Below are 21,862 nucleotides of genomic sequence, written 5' to 3'. Positions count from 1 at the left end.
GTGAGGCTGAAAAAAACCAAAAAACCAGGTGCATTTCCTAGAAAGTTTTCCATAGAATTAGACAACTTCCCTCCAGGACCCATTACTATTATTTTTAATAAATGTCACATTTTGCTGAAACCTGCTATTCCAGATCAGGTAATTGACAAAAAAAAAAAAAAAAAGACGACAGCTACCATCCAGAAGCATCCAATGCGCAATTGTTCCCAACCTTCCCACTCCTACTGCCGTTCCAAGAGTAACGTAATGATTAGGTTGATCTTCAGTATACTTACCTTCCAAGTGTCGTCTTTGATGGTCTAGCATGACATCCTTCCGGTAGAACATCTTATTGCAGATTTCACATGCAAACTTCTTATCCCCATGCTTTTTCTTGTGTTTTGAAAGATTACTGTTTGTAGAAAAGAATCTGAAACACATCTCACACTGGAATGTCTTGTCATCTGTAAGTAAGAGAAACCAAGCAGCTCTTTACAGATGAAAACAGGTTTTATACGTTTGTGAGGTAGGTAGTTCTTTTGTTAGATCAGAGTTAGAACACTTAATCCATCATTATATGGATTGAGGAGGGAAATGCAAAAGCATGTGTTTTTCTTTTACTCTAAACATTTTTGCAAAGGCAATAAATATATATGATGCTAACTTGAACGCGGAATTTAGCATTGTAACTTCCTCACATGTGTTATTTCCGTTGTGGTCTAGCACACATTAGAATTATGTTTGGAGTGGATTCTGTTACAATTAATTCAAGTTTCTAATGCTGGTAAAATCACTACACACACAGCAACACAGCATCACATGAAAAGCTGTGTCTAAGCACCAGAATACTTCTGCCAGCACTGGATGCTAATTCCAGCCAGTACAGAATACTCCAGAAAAACGATGAAGTCTCAAAAATATACCATTACATGACAACAGGCCTATGGGGAATTCAGTAGTTGGAACATGAAAGCATGGTCTTGTAGATGGAATCTGCCAGTGCTGCAGCAATCACAAAGAAGTAACAGTTTGATGCCTTGAAGAGTAGAGCAAAAACTGCTGGTCATTTTGGCCAACTCAGAGAGAAAATGAGACCTTGAGTAAACAGAATACTGAGGTTACTTGGCATTACTTTCTATTCTTTGTAAGGCTGAGTTTTAGACAAACTGTACCCTCTGAAAAGAAATGAGGAAACCTACTTCCAATGGTGCTGTACGGAGCAATTACCCAGGTGATTCTGGACTGACAGTTATCGTGAGTCCACAAAAGTAACCGGGGTGTCATTTTCTAAGCATAAGATCACTCAGCATAAATAATATGAGTAACTGCAAGGGATGGCTATGGGGGAAAAGGACAGTTTCTAGTGTTACTAAGGAAAAAAATATCTAGAGAGACTACTGCAAGTACAAAGGAAGCATGAGAAAGCAGAAGAAAACTGTAATCCCAGAAAACTACAAACTATCAATAGTACTGGCCCCCTTTCCAGTTCCTCTGCTTCAGAGAATGAGGTGAAACTTAGTTGCAGGAAAGAAAATTAAACAGAGATGGTGGCAGGCTATCTGTGAACATACAAGTGAAATACCAATGATGATATTAAACAGGTGAGCAGAAGATACTAAAAAAAGCAATACATAAGCAGGTGTGTTGTTCTACAGATTACTGGTTACACTTTTCTCATCACAAAGAGGTTTTTTTGAGGGAAGCAGGGCAGACTGCTTGTTGTGACGATGACAAAAATATAAATTCCTACTCCCCTTCTGCAGTTTCTATGCTAAGATGGATTTGTGGACATCCCCCCAAAACGGAGTAGAGACACCAGCCATTCTCACCTGTCCTGCAGTTATGGAATTCCAAAGCACTCTCTATCCGAAAGGCCTTTTCACACGTGGTGCACTTGTATCTGTACTCACTGTCAACCTGAGGATTGCAAACAGTAAGTGTTTAAGCTGGGGAAAAAGCCAAGTCATGTCTGACAGAGATATTCTAAATTTCAACTGTTTTTTCTGTTTTCTGTCTTTTCCAATTTTTCTTCCTTCAACAGGACATTTAAATACATGTTGATGCAAAATTGTGATGCTGTATCATCCTGCCATGTTCCTACCTCTGGGCTCTATACAAAAAAAAAAAAAAAAAAAAAAAAAAAAGAGTAGACTATACACCAGTCTGCACATAACAGCCTTCCTGACTTCCTCATAACACCCGGTCCAACACAGAGGCAGAATTTTTGAGAAGCAAGATGTAATCTGACTCATCCTCCAGCTCCAGAACAGATGGCAGCAATCTGAGAGCCTAGGGCCTTAATACCAAGCAGCAATGGACATATTCACTGATAAGGCCCCACTACAGGCATGTTTAATATTTATATGGCAGCAGCACCGAAAAGCCCTCACCAACAGTCGTGACGCTGCTACTCTAAGCGCTGTAGGTTTACACATGTGCACATAGCCCTTAATGACACAGCCTTCACCCAGAGAGTTCACACATTAAATGACACTATAGGTAGGGATACATGAAACAGGACAAGCAAACAAGACTGGAACAATCCTATTTAGTGCCATAACTGAAGTCAGATCTCATCTCTAGATCATGCAGGTCCAGCTAACTCCAGCTTGTCTTGTTGTAACTGATGCCTGAAAACAACTTTCTACAGGAAATTCAGACACGAAAAAGGACTTTTACGCTCAAAAGCATGTCCACACTTTGCAAATTCGTCAACTGTTCTAACAGAAGACATTACCTCTCCCTGTCAGTCTTGTCTCACTTGTTCACACAGATATCCACGCAAACATAATTGACCGAAGCTCCCCAGCTAGCACCTGGAAGCTCACTGTGTATTTTCACCTAACCTTAGGAAGAGCCCGCTAGTCATTTCCACTCACTTCGTTCCTGCTGTGCTTGTATGAAACATGCTGCTTCAAGCTCTCTTTACGGCTGAACAGCTTTGCGCATTCCTCACATTTAAATAGTTTGTCACCTGAGGGGATCAATCAAGACAAAATAAAAAAAAAAGTTGTCAGCGACTGATAATAATCAACTCTAGGCAAGACGGGGGGGTGTGGGGGTGTGGGGGTGTGGGGGGGGAAACTAGAGCACAAGCAACTGCAAACAGGCTAGTGATGAGAAGCTTTAGTAATTCAGGAGATCTGAACAGTGGGTTTTAACCTTTTCCAAGAATTTTGACAACAATTTTATTTGGTTCCCCCACCCTTTTTCAGTGATTGTTCTTCAGGGAATCCTTAGAAGTAGGTCACGGACCCCCAAAACTGCAGATCACAAGCTAAAAAGCACTCAGCTGACATCTACACAGCAATGTTACCCATGTGCCTGTGAAGGCGAGGGGTGATATATTTAAAGAGAAGAACATTTTGGGAAAACCATCACATCCTCACCCCTGTTTAAAATATGTACCTAAATTCAAATTTTAAGTACTCTGATTTCAACTTTCAACTATTATCTTCTCATGCGTTGGTCTGCAAAACTAAAAGAGTTCCCTAAAGAGAATTAAAAAAAAAAAAAGAGTTCTATCAAAATTTTATATGCCAATATCTAAGAATAGCCTAGCTCTTACTCAAAGGCGGAACCACTGAGAGACAAAATCAATATGCAAGTGAGGTAAAATCAAACCCACCATGAGAACGGATGTGTCTGCTGAGGTTGCTGCTGTTCTGGAAGATCTTGCTGCAGATATTGCATTGATAGACTCGCTTGTGCTCCCCAAGTTGTTTTATCAGCTTCCGCCGTATACCATGTCTACTGGAGAGAATTAAACTTCTTTTGAGGGACATGGTGTTTTGGTGATGAGCAAACCTACTGGATCAGAGAAAGAAAGGCAGGGACTGAAAGGTATCCCACAGGTTGCAAGAAAGAGTCCAACCAGCTGGCAAAAGCTAGAGGAGTGTTATGCTCAGCTTCGGGCAAGAGAGGGGGCCTGGAGCTTCCTCATCACCAAGGCACCCTCCTGGCCACCCCCTGGAAGCAGCAGATGTCAGAGCGTGGCTCACTCCAAATCACCTTCACGCAGCACAAACGAGGAGGAAAAAAGCAGCAGCCACCCACCTCAAAGATTCTCTTTGCAGGCCCCTCAGAAGAACACAAAGGTTCTGTTCTGTTTACCCTCTGAAAACATTAGCACTATTTCAGCTTAAAAGCTTGGCAGTTTGCATGCAGAAGACATACAATAGGAGGGTAGCAGGGTGCCAAGAAGCAGTACTGTTCTATTTGCCAGCACAACCACCTGCTGGAACACATTGTTGATGGCTCTGTGTCTGCTAAGGACTTCATTATAAAGCTTTACTAGGAAATTTTGAAAAATCAAGTGCTTAATTACACAAAAAATAATTCCAAAAGCCAATTTTACTGAGATGAAAAGACATAAAAGAATCTAAATAAATCAAATCATATCTAAGAGTCTCCCTGAGGTTCTGTTATACTGAAGTTTTCCCTTCCCACTGCTCTAAACCTGAAGTATCACATGCACAAATCAACACAAAGTCATTAATGAGTTAAGATGACAAGCAAGACTGAATGAATAATAACGGTTAGCGTAATTTTTTTCGCAAAAATCTCTTTGCCTGTTTTATCACCAACATTCAACAGGAGTAATAGTTCACTTTGCAGCTGCAGGAGGCTTTTGGAATCACACTGAATAAAAGCAGTAACATGATGGAAATTAAATTCTCACAGTTTATGATCCAAAATTCTACCACTAATATCTCGCCACCTGTGCACTACCCTCCAGTGCACAAGCTGACTTTGTGGCGCTCAAACTCAGCTCGCGTAGCAGCAGCAGCAGCACCATCACACAATTTTACACTAATAAAGAAAAGCATCTGTGGGCCCAGAAGTTGAGCAGAGCTGTTACATGCTACATAATCTTAATTAAGCCCGAAGAGGAAATTCTGCATCTCAGAGCACTCACTTTGTCACTGAACTGATGCTATTTGTGTTGCTAGGCATCTTTCCTAAAACCAATTCCATAATTCTCTCTTCTGCAGCCGAAGGCAGGGCTACCTCTTCTGGTGGGGCCTCAGTTACAACGTCAGCTTCACGTTCCGCTGCAAACACGTCATAAAAATACAGTGTTAGTGCAGACAGCTAGACATAAAACCTCAAATGCAGGAATTTGCTTTTGTAATGAGATGTGGCACTGAACATATTATTTGTCCATCACAATAATGGATTGCTTAATGAGTAGGTAGCACTTGCAAGGTAGAGAAAGTGGCTACTGAGCAACAAGTAAGATACAGCCAACCGCTCTTATGGAGGCGTCATTTGTTACCTGTCCAACCTATTACTAAGGAGTCAGTTGATCATGAAATTTCCTACTAGCACCTCCCTTAAAGGAAGGTAAGGCCCTGAAAAAAAGCCGCTCTCAGGAATAAAGCTTGAGGTAGAGAGAGGAAGGTATCTTCTCTTGAGGGGGAGGATGCTATCTCTCCTGTTCCTTCTTGCAGAAATCTAGGCAGGTCTCTCATAACCACCTGTTGTTTAACCCCAGCCAGCAACTAAGAACCACACAGCTGCTCACTCGCACCCCCCATCCCTGGTGGGATGGGAGAGAGTATTGGAAAGGCAAAAGTGAGAAAATTCATGGTTTGAGATAAGAACAGTTTAATAATTGAAATAAAGTAAAATAGAAAGGTTGGACTAGATGATCCCTGAGGTCCCTTCCAACCTGTGATTCTGTGAAAATAAAGTAGTAGTAGTAGTACTACTACTAATCATAAAAATAACATATAAAGCAAGTGATGCACGACACAATGCCCACCCCAGCCCTGAACAGCGACTGCTTCCCCATGGCCAACTCCCCCCAGCTAATACACTGAGCATGACGTCATATGGTTTGGAATATACCTTGGTCAGTTGGGGTCACCTGTTCCGGCTGTGCCCCCTCACGGCTTCTTGTGCCCCTGGCAGAGCATGGGAAGCTGAAAAGTCCTTGACTAGTGTAAGCACTGCTCAGCAACAACTAAACCATCAGTGTGTTATCAACATTATTCTCATTTTAAATCCAAAACACAGCACTATGCCAGCTGCTAGGAAGTAAATTAACTCTATCCCAGCCGAAACCAGGACACCATCATCCTGTGTTTCTCTGGGCCTCTCTGTTACCAAAACTATCACAGGAGAATGCGGGTAATCTAAGTGTAGGTACTGCAACATTTAGTGTAGGACAAGGACCTCAGAAATAATTAAGAGAGTTTATAAATCATCTGCTTTAGCAATCTAACTGGAAACCTCCATCTTGTCTCTGTGTCACTTTATAGACCTTTCTGAGAAGGTATCAAAGATATATGAGACAATATATGCTTAGCATTTTCTTAAGTTTTGTTTCACCTGCAGAATCCTTCTCTTCAGCAATGACAAGAGGTGTTTCTGCTTTTGCTGTCTTGGGCTTTCTTCCCCGCCTGGCCTTCCTCTTTGAGTCTGTACCGGCACTGGCTGCATCACAAACCACTGGCTGATCCACAGAGGAAGCCTCTGCTGCCTTCTCTGCACCAGCCTCATTTTGGCTGGTTTGGGAGGCACCTTTAGCTTGTTCCAGGTGACTCAGCAAGTGCTCTGGGTGGATGGGAAAGAACAGCAGAGTAAGGAGGAAAGAAACTGTCATGAAATCTCAAAGGGATAAATCCAGCTGAAGCCTATCTATCAGGTCAACCTCGCCTAGCAGAGACACTTCAAATACATTTCAAAAGCAGCCACAATACCTTCCTAAATAAAAGCATACAGTCTATTAAACATTGAAACGATTACTCTCAGGGACTGAATTTTTGAAGAGATTTATTAGCTATCACTGGAAAAGGGCCACACCCCCTGATAATGAGTACATTTTTCCAAATGCCCAAATTATTTAGCAGACTAAGTCCCCTTTTCAAAAATGATTCATCAAATGGTCAGAGCTCTTAAATATTCTTTTGAAAACTACATAAAAGAGCTGCAGATGAAATGCAGAAAAAAAAAAAATTCCATTACTTTTACTAAACTTGTGCCATCAATACCAGACAGACAATATTGCTAAGTATAAGCTGGCATCACTGACCTTATACATTGCTCATGCAGTTCCACATCCTTGATATTCCTAACATTCACATGTCATCTTCTAGACAACAGTTTTATTTCTTCTAGATTGAACATCAGTTGCTTGCCCAGAGACTGACCACTGCCGGATCCAAAACATCACTGTTTTACCTTCCCCACTACTCTTTTTCTTAAAGGACCAAAAAAATTAAAACCTTTATCTTACTGCATCACGGACAGGGTATGGCTTCAGAGTGTCCTGCTGTGGAAGAACAGAATTCTGATGCTTCTCATTACTCTCTCACAAATTTCTAGCACTTCTTACCTGTCAGCAGGTGAGGCTCCTGGAAAGCAGATGAACACACTTTACACGTCCACTGGCTTGACTCTGCTTCTGCAGCTCCACTGCCTTCTGGAGTATTCACTAAATCACAAGAAGAAGAAATACCGAAAAGCTTTGAAAATGGAAAAGTGGTACATCCCTGCAGCTTTGTTTACCTTGCAACAACTCCCTGGGTATCACAAGTTACAATTTAAGCAGTAAGAGGCCCACAGGGCAGCTGGGACCTCTTCAGTATTTTCCAAACATGGACACATGAAATATCAGAATATATGAGAAGTCGGAAGAGAAACTAAATGATGCCAGGAGAGAATATCACTGCTTCTGTAAAGTCTTGAGTGTCCCTTTATCACTTTCTAAAGAACTGTGATTATCAAAGGCACAATAAAAAGCAATTTTTATCACCTTTAAAACTAGGGTTACCAGTCCTCTTCTGGGTCAGCTGAGGACAGAAGCAAGAGAAGCCTCCTTGCTCTCTGTGAAGAGCATTGCAGAGTAAGAACATTTTGATTAACAGAAGTAAGGGTGAGGACAATGAAAACCTGGGTTTCAGCAGTTTCATTATTTAGATGTTGTATGAAACCACCATATTCATGTTTTAATTAACATATCAGCTCATGCCAGATAAAGAAAATAAAGAAGAAATTAGGGGGAAAATGGAACTGGAATGAAAAAAAAATAAAGAGAGGAAGACGATTACTCTGTTCACAGTCCACTGTCTTAAACTCCTTGGATGACATGTATGAATTTGTCAAGAGGATCTGATAAATCTGGACTGGTTCAGAGATTTTTTTGGTACAGACAAAGCTGAACATTCCGCAGTTTACAAGGCTCCCCGAGAGGAGGAGGATGACACTGCAACTGGGTTATGTGAATGACAGCACAGAAGATTCAAACTGTACCTCAAGTTTCTGCCACAGATTTCCTGTATGATTGTGAGCAAGTCAGTTAATCTCTCTCTGCCTGAGGACCCCATCTGTAATGGGACAATAAACTTACTTCCTCCTTTTCACAGCTGGCTTTTAAACTAAAATAAAAGATTCTCTGAGGCAGAGGTTGTTCCCTGCTACACATTACATCCAACGTTCTGCACTACATAGGCGTGATCTCATCCACGCTGTAATAAATTAATTAAAAAATGACTAGACAATTCAGCAACAGTGATTCCTTCTTCACAGGCTACATAAAAAACTCCTTATCTTGAGAGCTCTGTCTGGGAGGCCAAATCCAGAAAACCTAAACCCCAAGATTCTGCATAACTTTAAAAAAAACTCAGATTGGTAAACAACATGTAAGCTAAAGCATCAGTCTCATGAAGTTGCAGGCTAGTAAAACTGGAAAAGCACTATCTGCAAAACTGAGGTCTGTCTTGGAAAATTATCCCTGACTCTGCACTTCCCTTGCTCCTCAGCTGTCTCAAGCAGTAAACCTAGAAACCCTAGTTGTACACTGGTTTGCCAGGAAGAGTTAGGTCCTGTTTAGGTTCCCACTTCTTCAGGCTTCCAGGGCAGCTGCAGGGCAACTCGGTTTACTTGGAAGCACAGATCTGTCAGCTGGCAACAGGATTGTACATCTTGAGACGAACAGTCAGAACCAATGGAGGCATATTTGGTTCTGGAAACACCAAAACACTACATCAGTGAGAACACTTTATGGTTCCCCAAAGTGTAATAGGCAGCATTTTGTTTCTATTGAAGTTGGACTTTCAGACAGTAGGATGAAGGATATAGGAGAGGCTGTTCAAGTTCTTCATATTCACCACCACCACCCCCCCCCCCCCCCCCACAAAATCAATGATGCCAAACTGAAAGACAACTCCCCAGCCAACTTCACATTTTAGCTGTGACACTATCCAAGTTAAATGAATGGATCTTCTGATTAATTGCTCGGTACACATCTGCAACAACTCTCTTCCTCTTGGCTACTTTTAGTAGGCAAAATTTAGCAAAGTAACCTTTTCAGAGAACAGAACCAGAACGGCTGTCTCTTGATCCTGATCTCCACACTACATACTCTTGAGTTTACCTTTAGACATGGCAATTTGTGTTAAGTGGGTTCTTAATTTCATTGTTCCGCTTATCAGAGATTACAGGGTGGGGAGCATTGCTTCACACTCAGCCCTGGGGATTGAGTTCCTATGACACCACTAGTTATTTCCTGAGCCGTATGTTCTTTGCCAAGAGTATCTGTACTGCTTATAAGTTTATCTAAATTTGAGTTCCTGTAATCAAGTACAGTCTGAACTCTAATAGGCTTCTGGTATTATTGTAATTTGGGGATAGTGTTCTTGATGTTTCCAAACAGCACCGTTCTTACATTCACTCAGAGTCTCATGTTTTCTTCTAGAATTTGATCATTTGAACTACTACACTTTGCACAGAGAGTCTAAAGATTTTCCTTGGAACTGCCCCCACCCAACACCAACCACCTCCAAAGTCAGAAGCAGTTGTGGTTTTCATGAAAATCATCTGCCTAAAGGTTTATCGGCCACTCTGTTGCTTTTGAACCTGCACATGTATTTCAAGCACCATGCCCATGAAATTAAACATAAAAATCCAGACTTTCAAATCCTCTCTAAATTAATATTTGCTGAAGGTTATATAACCATAATATCTGCATAGAAGCGGTACACCTAACAGCTCTTTAGATCTGCACCTGTCCTCTATTCCCCTAAAAATATCATAATTTTGCATACCTGCTGGATCAGCTGCTGGTATGCTGGATTTCTTCGTTTTTTTATGGGGGAAGACAGCAGATGATGGTTTTGAAGAGATTTTATTCCCCTCTTTATCAGATTCCATCCCTACTGAGCACATATCTGTGAAGAGTAAAAACAGTTCCTTGTCTACTTTCCATACCCTTTGATTCTCTTGCCCTATGCTGAGGGCAGTAACCATGTTTGTCTGCCCTATAGCAGGCCTGCAAAAAACCATTCTCATGTAAAATCCTAACCAGGACATTCTTATGCCTGAATCTCATACAACATGTCTTTCATATTCTGGAGCATATAGTGAAAGGGCTGAACAGAGAAAGCAGGACGTACCTAAACAAGATTTTTAAATACCTGTATGCATACAAAATTACGCAAACAGGAGAGAGATTAAACCTTCCAGTTAATACCAAATGGAAACATCTTGGAATTCGGAAACCTGTTAACTGTGTTGATTCACCTGTAGCACTTAAGACTGTGCTTACCATCAAGACCAGCCATAAAGCATGCTGATGGCTATGGCCTCTCCCCAAGCCATTTGTCACCTCAAATTATACTCAGCGTAGCAGTAATACCATTCAGGGAGTACTCCCAACTCAAGAACAGAAAGAAAACGCTCTTGCAATGCTAAAGGATCATGCCTTTTAGCTGTAGACATGCAAAAGTAGAAGAAAACAAGGGGCAGAGGAACAAGAGACTTCTGGCACTTCTAATTCAGATTCTAAAAGATCTGCTGCCTTTCTTTGCCAATGCGCAAGCAATCATGTGGAATGGCAGTTCACTCTCGAGCTTATCTTATTCTAGTGGGTCCCATGTAAGTCTGCATAAGACAAAAGTAGTTTTTTAGAACTGTGTAACAGTTCTGAGCAAAGCCAAAACATTTTCACTACAACTGAAAAAGAATGGCTTCCTTAGCAAATCTGCATATATGTTCAGATTTATGCTGACACTTGGGTTCCTTTGCTTTTCTACCCAGAAATGTTTTCGATGCAGCCACCAGTTCTTCGTTTAAGAACTATTTATCTGGTTTGCTCCCTCTGAAGAGGCTGAATCATCAACTAGGCCATCTGTTTCCAAAAACTCAGATACATCACGGTGCAGAATCTCTGCTTTCTTCTTGCAGAACAACCATGTATGCAGGTTAGCCAAACTCTAAAGGCTAACAAATTCAGGGTGAGAGACTACTGAATAAACAGCACTGTCAACTACAAGAGTAGGGGACTATGAGTCCCTGTCAGGCCTGGGCCCTTAGGAAGGAGAAAAGGCCCCCACACATACCATTGGCAATACTAGTGACCTGCTTCAGCACTGGCTTTTCCATTTTTTTGGCGTAAAAAGCTGCGTACCACACTCGCAGCTCAGTTCCTGCTGGGATGTCCCGGGAGGTGGTGAAATAAATATCATTGTCATGCTGGAAAGCAGTTAAGTTTTGATGCTCATATTTGGTGGCTGGTCGCACCATCATCATCCAGTTGCAATCATCTTCATTTGAGGTGTCAAAATATACCAGGGGCCCATCCTTCTGGAACACCTGCCAAGCAAAATATACATATAATAAAACCCTACCAAATAATAAAATGTTAAGAAGAATATTTATTTTCTGCTTTGAAAAGGCTTTCATTCAATGTACATCAGACAAAGTAAGCCTCACCACTTGCATCAAGCATGTTTCGTATATCAGTCTGTGCTGGTTTTGGCTGCGAAGGGGTTAATTCTCCTCACCGTAGGGGGTGGGCTACTTTTCCAGCTTCCCGCGCTCTGCCGCGTGGCGGGGGGGGGCTGGGAGGGGCAGGGCCATGGGGGGGCGGCTGACCCCGACTGGCCAATGGCAGGTTCATTCCATACCACGTGACACCACGACCAGTATATGGAGGGGGGGCAGGTCGCGGCTCGGGAGCGGCGCTGCGGCGGGTGGTTGCGGCGCGAGCGGTTTGTTTCGGCGGTTCGTTCCCCTTCCCCCCTCCCTTCCCCCCTCCCCCGGGGCTTTGCGCCTCTCGTTGTTCTCCTTTACATTGCATTTCTGTTGTTGTTTCCTTTAATTTTAATTATTAAACTGTTCTTATCCCAACCCACGAGCGTTACCCTTCTGATTCTCTCCCCCAACTACCGGTGGGGCAGTGAGCGAGCGGCTGTGTGGGGCTGAGCTGCCGCTAAACCACGACAGTCTTTTTGGCGCCCAATGTGGGGCTCAAGGGTTGGAGATAACAACAGCTGCTGGTCACAGCACCATGTTGTCCTTTTTGCAGTTGGTGTTAAAGATCGGTGTTGGTTTGTTGAGTCTGCTGCGTTCTGCTGTGATTAGTGATGTTTTGCCTACAAGATTTGTTATACAAACACTCATTTTCAGCTTTATCTGGTATTTGGGGTTTTTGCTGAAACCGTTACTGTACTTCGGATACCACCTTGTTGAGGCAATTAGCAATTATACCTCCTCCTCTGAGAGATTTTATATGGAGGAAATACAGAATGGTATCTTTGCAACTTTGTTCTATGATGTCTCTGCCTCTGTTACAACCACCTTTTTGTACCTTGAACATCCTTGGGTGGTTAAGGTGCACTTATTGTTAGTTTTTGGGCATGTTGTTTTGGTTTTGACTAAGCAACTTAAGAATATCACCCAGAAATCTGCCCCGAGGCTTGATAGTTACGAGTGGCAGGGCATGTGGGATAGCATGGGCAAATACCTAGGGCAGTGGGCACCCCCAGTGTTCTGGAGTTTCACCCCTGAAGAAGTGCAGAATCCTAAAAAACTAGTAGAATATTTGGAGAAAGTATGTTGTTACGCTGGGAACTCCAGAAAGACACAGATAACTGCAACGTTAAGTCTCTGGATTGAAATGCAAAGTGACTGGCACTGTAGTTACTCCAGCCCTGAGGACAGGCACTTCGGCCACTCAAACCCCCACAACAAGTACCGGAGCTGGCTCAGAGAATCAACCCGTACCAGTATCAGTTGCCCCCATACACAAGATGAAATATTGGAAGCGGACATCAACTCGTTTAGAACGGGATGATGAAGAACCAGGGCCATCGCGGGGAGAGGAGGAAGAAGTCATAAATGAAATAGAGACCACCCGATCCCTGTCCTTGAGCGAGTTGCGAGACATGCGAAAAGATTATAGCCGTTGTTCAGGTGAGCGCATTGTCACCTGGCTGCTCCGATGCTGGGATAATGGGGCCAGTAGCCTGGAACTAGAGGGAAAAGAAGCCAAACAACTGGGATCCCTTTCTGGGGAAGGGGGAGTTGACAAAGCAATTGGGGGAAAAAACCACAAGCCCTCAGCCTCTGGAGGCAACTCCTGTCTGGAGTGAAGGAAAGGTATCCCTTTAAAGAAGATGCTACATATCGCCCAGGAAAATGGGCAACTATGGAGAAAGGCATCCAGTATCTAAGGGAATTAGCTGTGCTTGAGGTGATTTATGGTGACCTGGATGATCAACGGTCATCCAAAGATCCAGATGAAGCTGAGTGCACATGACCCACGTGGCGGAAGTTTGTACGGAGCGCACCATCTTCGCATGCAAACTCATTGGCAGTGATGTCCTGGAAAGATGATGAGACACCAACAGTGGTGGAGGTGATTGATAGACTCCGGGATTATGACACAAATATCTCTTCCTCGCTTGTCTCTGCTGTGGAGAAACTATCCCAAGAGGTCCAGCAACTCAAAGGAGATATGTCCTGCTCCCCACCTCGACAGAGTAGTGTCTCAGCTGTTAGGAATAAGCGTCCTTTGGCTCAAAGGAGGGGATACGCAACTGGCCACTCTATGGTTCTACCTGTGTGACCACGGAGAGGACATGATGAGGTGGGATGGCAAGCCTACCTTGACCCTACAGGCACGAGTACATGAACTGCAAGGAAGAACAGTCACTCAGGGAGGCTCTTCCAGGAAAGATGCTGCTCAAATTTCCAGTGAGCAAGTCCCCAGACAGAGGAGCTGAAGTGCTGATTTTATTTCTAAGTGTAATAGAGGGACTCCTGATTCACATTTACAGGAAGTGAGTTGTGACTGCCATGATCAGGACTAGAGGGGCCCTGCCTCCAGCCGGGTGGAGGAAAGGGATAACCGGGCTTACTGGACTGTGTGGATCCGATGGCCTGGCACGTCCGACCCACAGGAGTATAAAGCTTTAGTGGACACCGGCGCACAGTGCACCTTAATGCCATCAAACTATATAGGGGCAGAACCCATCAGCATTGCTGGAGTGACAGGGGGATCCCAAGAGCTAACTGTATTGGAGGCCGAAGTGAGCCTAACTGGGAATGAGTGGCAGAAGCACCCCATTGTGACTGGCCCCGAGGCTCTGTGCATCCCTGACATAGACTATCTCAGGAGAGCGTATTTCAGGGACCCAAAAGGGTACAGGTGGGATTTTGGTGTAGCTGCCTTGGAGATGAAGGAAACTAAACAGCTGTCTACCTTGCCTGGCCTTTTAAAGGACCCTTCTGTTGTGGGGTTGCTGAAGGTCAAAGAACAACAGGTGCCAATCGTCACCACAACAGTGCACTGGCGGCAATATCGCACCAACAGAGACTCTCTGATCCCCATCCATGAACTCATTCACCAACTGAGGAGCCAAGGAGTCATCAGTAAGACCCACTCACCCTTTAACAGTCCCATATGGCCAGTGCGGAAGTCTAATGGAGAGTGGAGACTAACAGTAGACTATCGTGGCCTGAATGAAGTCACTCCGCCGTTGAGTGCTGCTGTGCCAGACATGCTAGAACTTCAATACAAACTGGAGTCAAAGGCAGCCAAGTGGTATGCCACAATTGATATTGCTAATGCATTCTTCTCAATCCCTCTGGCAGCAGAGTGCAGGCCACAGTTTGCTTTCACATGGAGGGGTGTCCAGTACACCTGGAATCGACTGCCCCAGGGGTGGAAACACAGTCCTACCATTTGCCATGGACTGATTCAGACTGCACTGGAACAGGGAGAAGCTCCAGAACACCTTCAATACATCGATGACATCATTGTGTGGGGCAACACAGCAGAAGAAGTTTTTGAGAAAGGAGAGAAAATAGTCCAAATCCTTCTGAAGGCTGGTTTTGCCATAAAACAAAGTAAGGTGAAGGGACCCACACAAGAGATCCAGTTCTTAGGAATAAAATGGCAAGATGGTCGTCGTCAGATTCCAATGGATATGATCAACAAAATAGCAGCCATGTCTCCACCAGCTAGCAAAAAGGAAACACAAGCTTTCTTGGGCGTTGTGGGTTTTTGGAGAATGCATATTCCAAATTACAGTATGATCGTAAGCCCTCTCTGTCAAGTGACCCGGAAAAAGAACGATTTCAAATGGGGCCCTGAGCAACGACAAGCCTTTGAACAGATTAAACGAGAAATAGTCCATGCAGTAGCTCTTGGGCCAGTCCGGGCAGGACAAGATGTAAAAAATCTGCTCTACACCACAGCCGGGGAGAATGGCCCGACCTGGAGCCTCTGGCAGAAAGCACATGGGGAGATCCAGGGTCGACCCCTAGGGTTTTGGAGTCGGGGATACAGAGGGTCCGAAGCCTGCTATACTCCAACTGAAAGAGAGATATTGGCAGCACATGAAGGGGTTTGAGCTGCTTCAGAAGTGGTTGGTACTGAAGCACAGTTGCTCCTGGCACCCCGACTGCCAGTGCTGGGCTGGATGTTCAAAGGAAACATCCCCTCTACACACCATGCAACTGATGCTACGTGGAGTAAATGGGTTGCACTGATCACCCAGCGGGCTCGAGTAGGAAACCCCAGTCGCCCAGGAATCTTGGAAGTGATTATGGACTGGCCAGAAGGCAAAGATTTTGGATTATCACCAGAGGAGGAGGTGACACGTGCTGAAGAAGCCCCACTGTATAACAAACTGCCAGAAGATGAGAAGCAGTATGCCCTGTTCACTGATGGGTCCTGTCGCCTTGTGGGAAAGCACCGGAGATGGAAGGCTGCTGTATGGAGCCCTACACGACAAGTAGCAGAAACTGCTGAAGGAGAAGGTGAATCGAGCCAGTTTGCAGAGGTAAAGGCCATCCAGCTGGCCTTAGACATCGCTGAACGGGAAAAGTGGCCAGTGCTCTATCTCTATACTGACTCCTGGATGGTGGCAAATGCCCTGTGGGGCTGGCTGCAGCAGTGGAAGCAAAGCAACTGGCAGCGCAGAGGCAAACCCATCTGGGCCGTCACACTGTGGCAAGATATTGCTTCTCAGGTAGAGAACCTGGTTGTAAAAGTACACCATGTAGATGCTCACGTCCCCAAGAGCCGGGCCACTGAAGAACAGTGGAACAACCAGCAGGTAGATCAGGCTGCCAAGATTGAAGTGGCTGAGGTGGATCTGGACTGGCAGCATAAGGGTGAACTGTTTCTAGCTCAGTGGGCCCATGACACCTCAGGCCATCAAGGGAGAGATGCAACATACAGGTGGGCTCATGATCGAGGGGTGGACTTAACGTCCATGGCCATTGCACAGGCTATCCACGAATGTGAAACATGCGCTGCAATCAAGCAAGCGAAGTGGGTAAAGCCTCTGTGGTATGGGGGACGATGGCTGAAATATAAATATGGGGAGGCCTGGCAAATTGACTATATCACACTCCCACAGACCCGCCAAGGCAAGCGCCATGTGCTTACAATGGTAGAAACAACGACTGGCTGGCCGGAAACATATCCTGTCCCCCACGCCACTGCCCGGAACACTGCCCTGGGTCTCGAAAAACAAGTCCTGTGGCGACACGGCACCCCAGAGAGAATTGAGTCAGACAACAGGACTCATTTCCGAAATAACCTCATAGACACCTGGGCCAAAGAGCATGGCATTGAGTGGGTGTATCACATCCCCTATCACGCACCAGCCTCTGTACCGTTCAATTTCCCCAATGGACTGTTAAAAACTACACTGAGAGCAATGGGGGGTGGAACATTCAAGCACTGGGATACACATTTAGCAAAAGCCACGTGGTTAGTCAACACGAGGGGATCTGCCAACCGAGCTGGCCCTGCCCAGTCAGAAATCCTACATACTGTGGAAGGGGATAGAGTCCCTGTAGTGCACAGAAAAAGTATGCTGGGCAAAACAGTCTGGGTTCTTCCTGCCTCCGTCAAAGGCAAACCCATTCGTGGGATTGCTTTTGCTCGAGGACCTGGGTGCACTTGGTGGGTGATGCAGGAGGATGGAGAAATCCGATGCGTCCCTCAAGGGGATTTGATTTTGGGCAAAAACAGTCAATGAACTGAATGGCACAATGTGAACTGCTATATAATACTGTGTGTCACCTCTGTGTTGTATCAATGATATCAGAGTACGAGCCTCCCAATCCATGGAAGATAGACTGTGAAACAAGCAAAGTGCAGCCATGATGGAACGATGACTGACTCGGTATGCAGCAACCCAACGCCATACACCACCTCTCCCACCCTGAAAGACTGATACAACAGATGGAGCCCAGAGTCATGGACTGTGTGAACTCAATGGACATTTTAATGGACATTTTACAGGGAAGGTCCATGAACTAAGGGAATGATGTCTGTGTATTATGTTAAAGGATGGGAAGGGGAGGGGTGGTGGTTGGTACGGTTGTATTGCATCGTATGGGACCTGGGCATGGTGTAAATGGTATGGAATAAGGGGTGGAGAATGTGCTGGTTTTAGCTGAGAAGGGGTTAATTCTCCTCACCATGGGGGGTGGGCTACCTTTCCAGCTTCCTGTGCTCTGCCGCGTGGTGGGGGGCTGGGAGGGGCGGGGCCATGGCAGGGGCAGCTGACCCCGACTGGCCAATGGCAGGTTCATGCCCTACCATGTGACACCATGACCAGTATATTAAGGGGGGGCAGGTTGCGGCTCGGGAGTGGCATGTTGGCGGGCCGCTGTGTCACGTGCCGTTTGTTTCAGTGGTTTGTTCCCCTCCCCCGGGGCTTTGCGCCTCTCGTTGTTCTCCTTTACATTGCATTTCTGTTGTTGTTTCTTTTAATTTTAATTATTAAACTGTTCTTATACCAACCCACGAGCGTTACCCTTCTGATTCTCTCCCCCATCTACCGGTGGGGTAGTGAGCGAGCGACTGTGTGGGGCTGAGCTGCCGGCTAAACCACGACACAGTCACATCTTCAGATGAGTTAGTCTGAGACAGACTACCAGGAGCAGGACAGGAACAAACTGAACTTCTATCCTAAGAATTATTGCTATAGCCACCAGTTTCTCACAAAATGTCAATGACTGTATACAGGAGAATGGAGGGGAATCCAAACAGTATGCTGTGAAATACCCATCAGCCCGAGACACATTTCTAAATCTTTACTTCTGAGTTAGGTATTACTGAAAACGTAAGACTGAATTCAATTTTTACTGTAGCATTTCTCCTACCAAAACTTGTCAAGAGAAGAATAAAACAAATGCAAGATAGAAAAAATATTTATTTGGCATGTTCCATAAACCTAATGCATATGTCACTCATTAAGCAAACACAATCAAATAGAAGACTCATTAAAACAACGGAAACAAACTGCCACAGCCATCGTCCCTCTTGTATTACCACATGCAGAAGGTGAAAGACAAGCAGTTTTGCTGCCTGTATCCTAGCCCTATCTCCTATAAAGATGTTCACCTCAAACATGCAGAACGAGCCTTTAGCTTGGTTCTTCTGTATCTTGCACAGAGAATGTTTAGGCAGTCCATTATAGGGCATGCCTAAAAGATGTCCCAAATAACCCCCCTACACACATTTTTTTCCACAGTGGTAGATAGCATAAAATCAACATGGGTAAACAGACTCTGTTATTGCCTTTCATGTGCTATGTCTTACCTTCAGGGGAAAAACTGATTCCTCTTCCAGCTTGGCAACTCTCCTGGACTCAAATGGGCCAAACTGGGTACGCTTCACTAGCTGAGTCAGAGCAAATACTCCTTCAGTCCCATCTTCCAATTGTCTTATCTCCAAATTAGAAGGCAGAGATGATCTAAGAATTGAAGAGAGAATTGAGAAAAAGAAACAATTATGCATAGGACAAAACTGCAGGAATCCACGGAATAAAGATGTCAGGATCTATTTCTCCAATCTCCAGTGACAGAAAACTTTTTCTGATTTGTACCAGGATTTATACATAAACAGAAAGGAACAACTACCAGCAGTGGAGGAGAGCTACATCAGTGATTGCTTGAGGGTGCTGAACCCATGTACGTCCATAGACCCGACAGGCTGCACCTGAGGGTGCTGACAGAGCAGTCTAATACCATAGTGAGACTACTCTCTATCATCCTGGAAAGATCACGGGCATCAGGGGAGGTGTCAGATGACCAGAGAAAGACAAATGTTGCACCCATCTTCAAAAAAGGCCAAAAGGGTGACACAAGGAACTAGATGAAGGTTGACCTCACTTCAGTCCCTGGGAAAATCATGGAACAAGACCTTTTGGGAGGCATTTATGGGCACATGAGGTGAAGGTGACTGGAAACAATCACCAGAAATTGACTAAGGGCTACTCGTGCCTGACAAACTGTTTGTCTTCCAGGATAAAATAACCAGGTTTGTGAATGATGGAAGAGCAGTGGATGTCAACTCCCTCGATTTTAGCAACAATAACTCTGACGACATTCTTATATCCAAGTTGGGATGTTGTAGTCTGAACGGGTACACAACTACTAGAGTAAATAACTTGTTGGGTGGTCGGGCTTAGTGAATCATGGTCAATGGTTCTTACTCTACCTGAAGGCCAGTAACAATTGGTGTACAGCAGAGGTCTGTGCTGGCACCTGTCCTGTTTAACACCTTTATTAATGATCTAGAATGGGCAATGGAGTGCACTCTTATCCAGTTTGCAGATCACACTAACTGAGGGGCATGGTCAATATGCCCGAGGGCAGGATTGTCACCCAGAGGGACCTGGATAGCATGGAGAGACCCGTCAACAGGAACCATATGAAATTCCAAGGACAGATGCAAAGTCCTGCACCTGGGAAGGAAGATGATGGTACTGGCTGGGGGAAAGACCCTGGGGGTGGTGGTAGGCAGCAAACTGGACATGAGTCCATAGCATGTCCCAGCAGCAAAGGGCCAAATGCATCCGGAATGGTGTGAACAGGAGCAGCCAACGGACTGAGGCAAGTGTTTGTGCCCCTCTGCTATGCACTTGCTAGTTCCATCTACCTGTTGACTCCTGCTCTGGGCCCCCAATACGGGAAAGCCATTGACAAACTGGAGCAAGCCCAGGGGAGGACCACCAGAATGGTCAGGGGCTAGAGCAGTCATCCTCTGAGGAGAGGCTGGGGAAGTAGGGGCTGGATCAGCCCGGGGAAGAGATGGCTGTGGGGGCCCAAACAGCCACCCCTGCGCACCTGTGGGGACACCATTGAGACGAAGGAGTCAGGCTCTTTGCAGGGGTGCATGGCAAGAGCAGAAGAGACAATATGCATAAAAATCAAAAATGAGCAGTTCAGCCTGGATATTAGTTCTGACTGGAATATCCTGAGACCTCTTCCAAAATTAATTACCCTCTGACTCTACAGAACTTTAGCTTTGATCATGCTTACTTTAAAAAATAAGCTATATTCCTCCCCAAATAGGCTCATCCTCTATACTACATATAGTAGATATTGTTACTACATACAATACACAAAGAACACCTTCCATAATGACTGGAACCACCATACTGGTTTTACAGACACCAAACGCAACCCTGTTTTTTCAGCTCTGTGCTAACAGATGAAAAGTTAAAAATAATCAGGCAGGCTACTGACTACTCTATAGAGGTTGACCCTGGCAGATCCGTTTTCCTGTCCAAGGAAAGAAAAATAGAAAAAGATTGCAACCTTAATGATAAGCAAATGAATTGGAAAAAATGCTTTCCATTTTAGTAACAGAATATGCAATGTTAGAGACAGGGAAGTTCAGGAAACGTTTCTTAACACTTCTAAATATAAAGCATCCATTTTATCTTTTCAGTAGGACAGAGGAAACAATGATCATGTGGTTAAGCAACTAGACTGTTTTTTAAGAGATTCATATCCAGTTTGTGGTTAAACTTGCCCTCAACCTCAGACATCTCACTCTCTCAGCTACTGTTCCCCAGATGTAAAATAAAGGCTGCAATTATATTTATTCATTCCCTTTACTACCTTACCTGTTTTCAACTGTAAACTCTTCAGGAAAATAAACACATTTTTCTGTAACACTGCTGTTTTTAAGCTCTGCTTTCAAATCCACTATCCAGCAGCCAACACTTCCACTAGGGAACACTTACGCGTCTGCATGTCACAAAAGGCTGAAAACCAGTGCATATACCATATTTGCAAACATTCACAGTTGGAACATCTGGACACTATGGTAGTTCTCCACCATATAAATAAATAAGAGCATTAAATTGCAAGGCAAAAAAAGAAAAAGGAAAAAATACAAAAGGTAATAAATAATAGTTTAACTTGTCATTGAATCTGTTTAGTATGGGCTGGAGACTTACTGCACTGCCCAGCTTCCATGTGTAAGAGAAGCCCCTCCATCACTAGTTTCTATTATTCCTACAGGCATTTTGAAATTACCCTCAAGAAAAAAACCACCTCTAGTGTCAGGGCTGTTAAGACAGTAGCCCCCACTAACACTTGTTGCAGGAGTTCATCCACAGCAGGTTTCCAGACACAGGAAGGTGGTGTCTGGTAGGAGCTGCAGGGAGCTTCCTTTCCTGGGAAGGCCCAGAGAACATGTCTATGGCTCTGGACACGTGCAGCCAACGTACAGTGTGGGACACCAAGAGCATCCTGCCCAGGCAGAGAGGGATCATGGCACTCATGTGTCACACCCAGCACATTCAGTATTTCTAACAAAATTATCCTGGGAATA

General features: G+C 44.5%; 1 protein-coding gene across 16 annotated transcripts in view; it reads right to left on the bottom strand.

Annotated features, from left to right (window-relative positions):
* PRDM15 (PR/SET domain 15) overlaps positions 1-21,862 on the bottom strand; it is a 43,942-nt gene that overhangs the window by 12,344 nt on the left and 9,736 nt on the right. For 4 of the 16 annotated variants that reach the window (XM_075099355.1, XM_075099397.1, XM_075099362.1 and 1 more), the window contains 10 exons: positions 18,836-18,989; positions 11,325-11,577; positions 10,032-10,154; positions 7,322-7,420; positions 6,316-6,540; positions 4,898-5,033; positions 3,608-3,789; positions 2,859-2,953; positions 1,809-1,896; positions 276-443 (listed from right to left, as the gene is read on the bottom strand). In XM_075099355.1, coding sequence (XP_074955456.1) covers positions 276-443; positions 1,809-1,896; positions 2,859-2,953; positions 3,608-3,789; positions 4,898-5,033; positions 6,316-6,540; positions 7,322-7,420; positions 10,032-10,154; positions 11,325-11,577; positions 18,836-18,989 — 1,523 coding nt within the window. Of the gene's footprint in view, positions 1-275; positions 444-1,808; positions 1,897-2,858; positions 2,954-3,607; positions 3,790-4,897; positions 5,034-6,315; positions 6,541-7,321; positions 7,421-10,031; positions 10,155-11,324; positions 11,578-18,835; positions 18,990-21,862 lie in introns of those variants that run through there. The other 12 variants (XM_075099414.1, XM_075099433.1, XM_075099423.1 and 9 more) reach the window with 8 other exon arrangements.

This window comes from Phalacrocorax aristotelis, chromosome 1, assembly GCF_949628215.1.
Source record: "Phalacrocorax aristotelis chromosome 1, bGulAri2.1, whole genome shotgun sequence".
In the NCBI taxonomy this organism is placed as follows: domain Eukaryota; kingdom Metazoa; phylum Chordata; class Aves; order Suliformes; family Phalacrocoracidae; genus Phalacrocorax; species Phalacrocorax aristotelis.
This window is presented reverse-complemented; position numbering and strand designations above follow the sequence as displayed.